This window comes from Pleurodeles waltl, chromosome 1_1 (genome assembly GCF_031143425.1).
Source record: "Pleurodeles waltl isolate 20211129_DDA chromosome 1_1, aPleWal1.hap1.20221129, whole genome shotgun sequence".
Classification (NCBI taxonomy): Eukaryota; Metazoa; Chordata; class Amphibia; order Caudata; family Salamandridae; genus Pleurodeles; species Pleurodeles waltl.
In genome coordinates this window covers 22,216,183-22,227,373 of record NC_090436.1, presented here as the reverse complement: position 1 = coordinate 22,227,373, position 11,191 = coordinate 22,216,183, and the positions used below count along the sequence as shown (strand labels likewise).

At 45.3% G+C, this 11,191-nt stretch overlaps 1 protein-coding gene across 1 annotated transcript in view; it reads right to left on the bottom strand.

The window, feature by feature from the left end:
* Nucleotides 1–316: 316 nt before the first annotated feature.
* Nucleotides 317–11,191, bottom strand: part of LOC138288416 (coagulation factor XI-like) — a 52,935-nt gene continuing 42,060 nt past the window's right edge. Inside the window, exons 7-8 of the mRNA XM_069230004.1 lie at nt 1,412–1,447; nt 317–511 (exon numbers count right to left, since the gene is read on the bottom strand). Coding sequence (XP_069086105.1) covers nt 507–511; nt 1,412–1,447 — 41 coding nt within the window. The 3' untranslated portion in view covers nt 317–506. The remainder of the gene's footprint in view (nt 512–1,411; nt 1,448–11,191) is intronic.

Below are 11,191 nucleotides of genomic sequence, written 5' to 3'. Positions count from 1 at the left end.
TGTATCGGGAGCCAGTGGAGCTCCCTGAGGTGGGGTGAGATGCAAGTTCTGTGTGAGAGGTCGAGAATGAGTCTGGCTGACAAACTCTGGATGGTTTGTAATCTTCTAGTGATTTGCTTGGTGATCCTGGCATAGAGGGTGTTCCTCCAGTCTAACATTGATGGTGATTTTACAGTGTTTGTACTTGATCATACCTATTGATACTCCCCTGAAATTTCAGAACTGCCTGCTGAAAAAAATGTTTAAAGTATTCAAACCAGTCTTTATCACTAACAATATTTATTTTTTTATTGTTTAAATATATTATTTATGGTATTCAACACTTTGTTAACAGGGATGTTATATATTTTGGGGAGATAGGCCCCATTCGAAGGCCAGGACATCTGTTCAGTGATCTGCCCAGTTTGTTGTGCCCAATGTCACCCACAAACATGCTGTAAATCACGGTTGTTGCAGAATCCAGTGTGGGTATTTCCTTCACTGTTCCATCAGATGTGATATTCTCTTCAGCCTGAAGGTAAAACAAAATAGAGTAAATTAGGAGTAATTATGTCTGTAGCTTACTTGTAGTGGAGAATAATAGAATTTGTTACTTGTCAAAAGATGGTCACACCCCTTTTTCAAGTAACTCCCCCTTTACCAACACACTGCCCGTAACAGCATCCAGCCCAACCACAATGGCACCCAATGCAACCATGCTTAACCACACCAATCTCTGCCCCCGGTCACACCATTTTTAAGTAAGTCTCACACTCAACCACACCCGCTCAAGACCTCACCGCTGCCCTAACCATCTTGCCACAAGTATACTCTTTTGGTACTACAACTAGAAAGTCTTCGATAAAGGATTTAACAGACTCGAGCAGAGCCTCACCCTCTCCTCTTGGTCATCCATTCATCTAGACTTCAACACTTTCCTGCTGTTTTGTAAGCTTGGGAATGACTATGGTGCTTTTGGGCTTTCCCAGACTTGACCTTCTAGCAGAGCAGTTGGGGGTGAACTTAAAACCACTCAACCAGGGGATCCAGATACATAAATACAGATGTTTATCCAAGTACTCAGTAAAGTATACAAAAAGTGACAGATGGAATGCTTGAATTAATCTCAGCCACTGATAACTACTCGGGCCGCATCCCACTTCATGATTATTATAACGATCAACTGGGATGCGGCTCTTGTAATTACCAGTAGCTGATGTTCATTCAAGCATTCTGCTTTTTGTACACTTTAGTTTGTCCAAGTACTCAGGACATTGTTTAGGGGTGGACGGTAAAGGGACAACCGCTGGGAAAATCAGCTGGTGTCTCATCTGCCCACTTCCATGTAATCCATTGTTATTTAGACTGATGGTGGACCTGAATGTAAACTTATTAAAAATAGAAGCCCAAGCATTAATCAGAAGATACTTACAGTAAGAGACTTCCAGATACAAGGTTGGTACATAACCTGTTCAGCAGAAAAAACACATCGTGAAAATTGACCCTTCACCATTCCAATTGAATATGGTCCATGCCTTCTGATTATGTATTCTTAAGTGTTCGGAAATCAAAACAATGGAATTATAACCACAAAGATTTTCATGTTGCTACTGCCTATAGCCCTTGTACAACTTTATTGTTGAATCTTCTTTGACAATTTGTCAATAGTAAAGTGGCTAATATCATCGGGCTTGACTCGTTGAGGCGTTGACAGATCTAGGGAGAACCAAGAAGCTAAAATGCTTCGGTACATGAGCATAAACTCAAGAAGCGTAGATTTAAAGTTGTAAATTGATCTACTCACATGAAATATTTCATCAACACCATGGAATGGAATGTGTGCATTCTCCCGGGTGGGGATGCCGGCCTCGCTAAATGAACACCGACAACCATTACAGTTTGTGGGTCTTCGAACACCTGCTCCAGGCAGGTTCACACCTTGAATGAGGCAGAGCTTTACTCATTCCAACAGTAGAATGAAATCCCAGCTCTCAGTGCAGCTCTACCAAGTGTCACGCATCTAGGGTTAGTGTAACGTGTATTTAAAGATTCCACTCATCACTCCACTGGATGAGATTAATCATGAAGATAAATTTATTCCACAGCATGCTCACTATTAACTTCACACTCTGGAACTTAAAAAGACACTGTGGCGCCTCTTGGGTTTTAGCAACTATTCAGGATCCATGACAGCGCTGAGGGCAGCCGGCATTCGATCATTTAAAATAGTCATAAAAGCAAATACAGCTAAAAACAAAGTAACAGTAAAAGCCTGGCAGTTCATCTTAGGAGCTACAAACGCACAGAAATGAGGCAACAATAATTAAATAAGACATCATCATATGAGAATCACAAGACACATTAAAATTCGCCTTAGGAAAGGTAGTCCAGGCCAACCCCGGATTCAGAAAACGACCAATGTCCTACAGCTTAACCCAAGTTTTAGGAAACAGCGAACGCCGAAGCAAACATCCGGGGAAATAAATTATTAATTTTTTTTTAAATAAAATATGAAAAAACATCAATGTGGGTCTACATCCTCTAAAACCCCCTCCCACAAGCATTGGGATTAAAAGTTTTCTAGTGAATTGGCAATAACATTTGCAAAAAATAAGCATAAAATGAAGCAGAGTCCGTGGGGATGTCTCATCACAAGGGCTGGCTAGAATGGAACTGGGTTCATAATGACCCCGGGGGTTCCCATCCTAAATCTGAGCAAAAGTGCCCCGTCCTGTGTGTTCCACACCCCATCAAGGTAGGGCCCGGGCTCCCTGTGGTCAGACCATCCCCCTGTCTCCAGGTCTGATCAGCCCCAGCGCCGCCCCTTCAGGCTCCTTCTCATCTAGAGAAATCTTTACCACCCAGGATCTGTCGAGTTTAATTCACGTAGCTTAGGAAAAAGGCGGAGAGAGGGGGTTGTAAGTAAAAATGTTACACATATGTGCACCTACTGCTTCTGCGCATGCAGATTTACGGACGCTAAAAAGCTCTTCTATAAGACTATCTTTAAATGGACCAGACATTCCAAAACTGCTCCTGGAAATCTGCAACATTCACAGCTTCAAGAAGGCACTCCTGGCCATTGTGACCATTTTTTTTTAAAGTTAGATTCTTACTCCAATCGTAGCCAGGACCCTCTGTTAATAAATAGCAGACGTTTCTTAGAAATACTTCCACGGTTGACAAGTTGTGTTATGGTGCTGGGGTAAAGTGCAGAGGTTTAGTTAGCACCCTGCGGAGTTCCTGAAAGTTTGCTGATGTTTCTGTGAGTAGCAACACCTGGGAGCCTTTTCCTACTTGAAACAATACAGCTATTGATTGAGTCTGTGGGGAAAGGAAATGGCACACTAGAGGCGCTGTTACTGTTAACTCTGAGGGATGTGATGTGCCTGCTGACAGTCTGGGAGAGGGCAGTTCAGCGTTGGGTGGCATCACTGAAATAGGGAGAGAGATCTTCACTGTCACTTAATGCAGCAGGTTGGCACCTGAGTGTGGCATTGAATATGAGCACACTCTAGGGCTGACTGGGGCTCAGGGAATATTCTCCCCCTGTTAGGATGCTTCAATAATCCGGGCCTCACACTCTGTGGTATCATTGTAGAGGTTGACAACATGGGGTAGGATATCAGTGAATCCAATTTGATTACCAGACCATACTGCCCTGTAGACATACCCACACCGTCCTGAACCCGCAAAGGAGCTTCATGTTCCTTTGTGGCATGGCTGCCTTAGGGTGGGAGTCACTATTGTTTAGAAATTGAGACCCATATTTATCATTATTTCACACAACGCAAAAACATACATTGCTGCGCTGCGTGAAAGGGCAAGAATGCATCATAACTATCAAGATATGGCGCATTCCTGCTCTCTGTCTGCAGTGGCGCACTTTGTGCAGCGTAGCGCCAGGGCAGGCTCCCTTGAGTCATGGTGCAAGGGTGCCTGCATTACAGGCAGCATTGTTTTACTGCAGGAAGTGACACCTTCCTGCACAAAAACAATCCTCTGAGACAGGTTCCTCCTTCCACATTTGCTGTAGAATGCAGCACATGTAGGACAAGGAAAAACAAGCCGAAATAAAGATATTTCTCCTAGGAGGCGTAGCATTCTGACGCATTCCGAGGCCTAATCATACTGGTAAATCTGGAAATGCTTCAGAATCAATGAGTGGATGTGTGGGACGCCCATGCTCCACCAATGGAAGACCTCCCTGGGACAGAGCAACACAAAGCATTACTGCATTATTGCATCACTCCAGATGTACCAAGCCACGCAGGGCCAGGCAAGATGGCATTGCGTAGGTTCTTACAGGTTTTGTGTCCCCCCTCGGGCGTTTGCGTGCTGCAAGGGCCACGCAAAACCCTTGATAAACATGCCCTTCAGTACTTTCCAACATGATCTATTGTGGCAGTAGTGGTGTATAGCATCTTATGACTTATTAGAAAGTATCCATTAACAGAGAATGGACCATACAATGAACATTACTTATAACATTTTAGAGATCCTCCTTACTAACTATGTTGGGGCTATACCTGGCTGCCCCCCATGCCACATTTAGTGTCCATCCGACTCAAATCAAGAAACTTTCCTTCCCTCCAGACCGCAGCATCAAAGTCCTACTACTTGTACCTTTTACTCGAGGCTGGCACCTTGGGGACACCTGGACGCACACACTCGTTCTCTAGACTTCTTGGCATAGCCTCAACCCAGACCAGGCCACACTACCACAGCACATGATAATGACCCATTTTCCTTCAATCTCAGCGGCTTTTGCCCTTTTAATCTAGGCCATATTTGTCGGTGTGGCAGGTTTTAAATTCATGTTTCACATGACATACTACACTCCAACCTAGTGTCGTTCTGTCCTCCTGGACAGATGTTACGTGTATGAGCATAAAATACTCTTTACAAATGTTCTGTGGGTTGCAAGGTCTCCTGCTCGATAATCTACACTCTATCTTTAATCGTTTCTCCATCAAACTCTCCAATAGTGCACTTACAAACTCCTACACACACAGAATCAGTTCAGAAATGCAACACAAAATGACAGACCTACCATCCTGAAAAGCCTAATATGAACCAATAACGCAGTGCAAACAATAGTAGCTTTAAACCAGATCTCCTGTTCTTCTCTTATAACATTTCTCTTGAGAATGATCTCTTCCCCAAAGAAAGTAAAATATCCTGCAATTCCAAATTTCAATGGCAAAGGTTATCACTTCCATGTCGCTTCCAATCAGTACAACATTCCTCTCTCCTTTCTGCCCTGCTAAAAGTTTTCTCCTACAAAGGTGGTAGGCGCTTTAAAACAATATAATAAAGAAAAAATTGCTAGAACCCACATGTAACTTAAATGTACTGATGTGTAGACCTCTGAACCCCATTTAGAAACTTGTGCTGCTAGCCAGAACTTCTACACTATAACTTTGAACATAGTTTCTTCATATGTCAGGTGACATCCAGCCTGGTGGTGACTTTTCTAGCATCATTAAGCCATGTGTTCCTCTCCCTAACGCTAGCTAATAATGCGCACTAGCATGCTGGCAACCCCGCTGCATTGTGGGGCTTTTTCTGATGTCACTGTGTGGTTGTCCTAGGCTGCTACATGACCTTCATCTGCTACTCTTGGCTTGCACTTTGGTACCCTGCCGCCACTGGTACAGGGTTCTTTAAGACCGTTTCCGGGTCAAAGGTCAAGAAACTCTGTCTACTTTCTGTTATGGTAACTTCTAGCTCTACTCCAGGGCTCTCAAGATTCCCAAGTTGAATGTATGAAAGACTCATCTACGCCAAGTGTTTCCCTTTGTATTCTGTGCCTTGTAGTTCTATCACTTTAACAAATGTCAGTACCAGAATGAAAGTAAAACAGATGAACCCAGATGAGCTGTTACCGACGGGCATGGTAACCCTGCAGCTGAGCAGCCAATAAGAGAGCTGCTAGAGTTTAAAGGTAAGACAGGTGGCTAACCCCATGAGACTATCATGGGTCAGAGGGCGCAAGATGCTACTTTTCCTACCACTTACATTCTTGGTGAAACAACGTCCATTGCCTCGGTACTGTTTCTTTGTGTCAGGTGACGATTCCTTGCTGTCTGTGGCACCACTGTTTGGTGGTCTGGTGGATGCTTTTTACTCACGCAGGAACAAGCTCAAGGTAGAAGAGCTATTCAGATGTCCTTACTGTCAGTTGATGGAAGTCAGGTGAGGACAAGACAGGGCATCAGCCTAGACTAGACTAGCACCACCCTATCTACCCTTTAATATCCCTAAGCGGGGCGTCTAGGCTGAGAGTAATGGTGCTGGGACATGTACCACTGTCAGTCACACGTGGTTCTTACTTTGGGGACACGTCAGCCGTTTCATTCCTTGCAGCTGGCAGGAGGTGCGTAGACTCTGACCACACAGAGGTTTGGGAGGATGCTTCCAGTGGCACCCTACATCTACCTGGGGACATGTTCGGTGCGTGGTGGGGCGGCTTAGTAGAACGCCATCTGACATGTGAAGCCAGGGATCCCCAGGAAATAAAAAGATGATTTTCTTTTTCGTGATACTGGTCTCCTCCTGGAAAGCAGCCATATTGGATTGTGGAATTTTCCCTCGAATTTTATGGCAATTACGATGTTCTATCCTTTTAATGCGCAATGGATATATTGAGTATGGGTGGAACTATAACTCACTGGCAACATAGCGAGTTGGTGGATTTTCCTTGCTAGCTGCTCGGTTTGCAGTTCCCTTGTTAGTTTTTTTGCTGTCTCTGTTGTTGTATTTGTTCTTCTCTTGACAATCTCTTGTTGTGCTAGCTCTTCGGAGTACTGTACGTCCTGGATGCTGTCACTGGATTTCTTCCAGTCCTGGTTTTTCTACAGATCTGAGAAGGGTGAGTTCACTCTGTGTTCTAGATGTGAGAACATAATGTTTTTGTTATTATTTATATCACCCCTTGCCAAGTTTTAATTCTTTCACTTTTATAATTTTTATTGAAATTGAGTCTGAAATTTAGACTCCATAAACCATATCCACCCCCCCATCTTACATTTTTTTGTTCCCCTGTTTCCCCTGTTAGCCTGACTTCAGATTTAGGGCCTGAATTAGACTTTGACGGATGGGTTACTCCCTCACTAACTGATGCATATCCCACCTGCCGTGTTACAAGTGCATTATATCTAACGGCAGCCCTAGTACGGCGGACGGTACATCTGTCTCACATGTGACAGGGTAACCTGTCAGGCCCTCAGTTCGGGTTAACCACGAGGGGATTAAGTTGGCCAGGCGCCCTGCAGTGGTTCAGGTTTGTGCATCTTGTGAGTGAACCATGACATAGACATTCTGGAAATTGGTTAGTGGTACATATCATGGCTACCTAACACTAGTCGCTGACTTCGGCAGGCAGTCCGTGGAGATCCGAAGTGCTCCATGAGCGCCAATCGTGGTAACCAGCACGTTGTCCGGAGTCATCCATCTCACTGTTGGCCGTTGCGTCTCTTGGGTCAGCCTCAGGATTTCACCAGTGGATCATGCAGGGATTGGTTGCTGGATTTTATGTTTCTAGCTTACAATTCTTCCATAGCTGTGTCTTTAAGTCTTGGTTTCAATATCAATACATACATGTTTCTGTTATGTAACCTTTGCTGCCCCGGCCCTGAGTGGATTCCTCCTCACTCCACTCATTAGTTTCCTCACGAGGAGAGTCCATCTCTTCAGACAGGCCCCCTGCTGCCTGGCCTCTCCCTGTAAATCTGAAACTCCTCCTGCTCGCCCCATAGGGATCTAAGACCAAAGGCGTCTTGCAATGTTCCCAAGCTTCCAAAAAGAACGGTCCTTACCTGGGAACTACCTGGGGATACAGGTAGTGTCTTAATGACTGGAACAAGGACGGATGGAAGACGAGGAATGGAATAACCTGAAAAGAATCAAAACATTTCCCCCTTGTCCCGTTCCCTGGCCCAGTCTTTCATTACTTCATGTGGCACACTGTAGTAATGTGGTACTCCTTTAAATTAGTAGAATGTAACTTCACCTTAGTTCCATTACAACCATTTTACTGTGCGTTTCTTTTTCTTTTTCAGTTACATTTGTGGCTAGTTAAGGGAGAATCATGTTTTATCTGTTTTGTTGAATAAAGAGTTTTTCAACGCTGTTTGAATCAAGTCTTGCATCCGGCAAAGCAACAAGGATGGGATAATTTTGCAGAAAAAACTGAAGGTTTGAGAATGCTCTTGAGCAAGGGGTTGCATTTAAATGAACTGATATTCTGCAAAGAGCGTTTGATGAAGTGAGAAAAGATGTGTGCAAGGCAGGAATTATGGCACTGTTTGACACCCAGCTTCAGTGCTTAATTTGTGCTAGTGGTTTCCAGTGTGAGGCACCGGCACTTAGGCCCTGATTCTCACCCTGGCGGTAATTACCGCCAGGGCGGAGGTCGGCGGTAGCACCGCCAACAGGCTGGCGGTGCTCCGCCGGGCACCGCCGCGGCCAGAAGCGGAAAGCCGGCGGGGTACCGCCGACTTTCCGCTGCCCATCTGAATCCTCCATGGCGGCGGAGCGCGCTCCGCCGCCATGGGGATTCAGACACCCCCTACCGCCATCCTGTTCATGGCGGCTCTCCAGCCATGAACAGGATGGCGGTAGGGGGTGCCGCGGGGCCCCTGGGGGCCCCTGCAGTTCCCATGCCAATGGCATGGGCACTGCAGGGGCCCCCGTAAGAGGGCCCCGCAAAGTATTTCAGTGTCTGCTTTGCAGACACTGAAATACGCGACGGGTGCAACTGCACCCGTCGCACCTTCCCACTCCGCCGGCTCAATTCTGAGCCGGCATCCTAGTGGGAAGGTTGATTTGCCCTGGGCTGGCGGGCGGCCTTTTGGCGGCCGCCCGACAGCCCAGGGCAAATGTCAGAATCACCGCCGCGGTCTTTCGACCGCGGTGCGGTGTTCTGACGGCGGTACCTTGGCGGACGGCCTCCGCCGTCCGCCAAGGTCAGAATGACCGCCTTAGTTTGCTGCTTCAAGCATTTCCTGCCAGCAAAAGACACATACGGGAAAGACGGAGGAAGAGAAAAATGAAAAAGCATCACAATCGGAGAAAGCAGAAAGGTGCAAGAGTGAGCTGAAGGGGCAGGGAGTGGCTGTAAATGGATTGAAGAGGCCCGAGGTGGCTTTAGGATCATGCTGCCTCAGTATTCTGCGCTCACACATTTAATTGCAGCAGCAGCGTGTTTAAGAGGAGGGTTTTGGGCACCGGCGCATTTTTATTTACAAATTAAGCACTGCCCAGCTTAGATCAATTCTGACGGTAGATGCAAGTGCGTGTGGGTTGGGGGCAGTACTTTTGCAGATGCATGGTTCAAAAGAAAAAAGGGTGGCTTTTGGTTTATGATCACTAACAGAAAGTATGTGATGTAGAAGAATGTGTGGGAGGCGTGTTCATTGCAGAAGAATGGAGAAGCTGCATGGAGGTTGAGCTAATGGTGGTGAGTGTTGGGCATAACGAAAGTACCGTTGCCCCTGCCATAAGACCGTTTGTAAAGATCTTGGATGAGTTGACCCTGGCAGACAAGAGAATCATCATGAGAAATGAGGAATTTGTGCCACCTGAAAGGCTGAAGGAAAGAATTATCAGTCTTGCCCACGACGGTCACTTGGGGCAATCAATGACAAAAAAGAGTGAGAGAAAATGTTTGGTGGCCATGTATGGATGATCAGATTACATCTTGGGTAGAGATATGTGAGGTATGTAAAGAGAGTGAAAAAGATTAAAGGCAGGTCTTCAGGCAGTACAGGGATATATTGAAGACCCAGGTATGCAATGGAGTACTGTGTGTTTGGATTTCATTGGACCAATGCGAGGGATGAGGGACAAGTTGAAAAATGCCATGGTGATAGAGGACATACACTCCAAGTGGCTGGTTGTGAAGTTTATGGTGGAAGTAATCACAAGAAGTACCACTGAAGTATTAAAGGGAGTGTTTTTGGAGGAAAGCTTTCCTTGCATACTGTTTACATATAATAGGACACAACTCGCATCACATGATATTAAGTCTTTCCTGAAAAACTGCGGTATAAAACACAATTGTACCGCACCGTACAATCCACAGGCCAATGGCATGGTAGAAGGGGCTAACGGCTTAGTGAAGAGTGCCATGTCTGTAGCCAGTCAAAGTGGAAGAGATGTTAAGGGGGTGGTAAATTACATGCGCAGAGTGTCACAAATGTTTCCCTGTCTGAACAAATGCAAGGGCGGAGGCCAGGCACCAAGTTGTCATGAGGAAAGGAGTGATAATGAGGAGAGAAAAGAAAACGGAGGTGTGATATGAGCAGGTCATTGGGTAAAGGTAAAACATGGGAGAGTGAATAAAGATTGGTTAATATTGACAGAGGAATATAATACAAGATGCAGGAGGAGAAGGAGTTGAAAAAACCCATTGCAGCCCCTTTGTTATCTGACGTAGAATAGGAAACAAGATGTGCAGACCCATGATAGAATAAGCAGAATCATTTAAGCCTTTTTCCACTTAATCCTTGCCTAAACCCTAGGAATAATAGGAAAAGAGGGAAGACATAGTGAACACCTGGAGGCCAAGGATAGGACCAAAGAAAAGCATCTATCACCCAGGATCCATCCACCATCACTCTGAATCAGTACTTCTGAATGGGATAATTCCTCTGAATCATAAACAAGTCCCAGATCAGCATCCCCTAAATGCTTTAACAATGCCCTGACAATTTTCTGACTGAGACAGAAATTCTTCTGAGTCTGTCTGCTGATCATCCCCAGATGTGGCAGTTATGTTGTCTGATTTGATCAAGACTCCTGGACCAAAAAGCTCAGAAGGAAATACCAACAGAGCTTTCCTGCTTTCATTCACACTTTCCCAATTAAAAGAATGAATTTTTGCCTTCATACATCAATGGCTCTGTCTCTCGAGTTGCTCCCCAACTGTAAGTGGTGGCATCCATTGTGATAATTCCTTAAACCAGAAACAACAGGGACATTGATGCCCTGATGCTGAAGCTTAATCCATCTTAATTTTAACTTTGAATTCAAAACAGCTAGAAGATAATAAACCAGGATTCCCAGATGAAATCTGACCCAAGGGAGAATCCGGTGGTTCTCCCTGATATTAGTGGTTGTTTGTGAATGGATCCTGCTAATTTAGCTCTTCCTTGATCTGGGGGTGTCTGTCTGTAGATAGAAATTGAGCTCTTGGGAAATCTTTGTT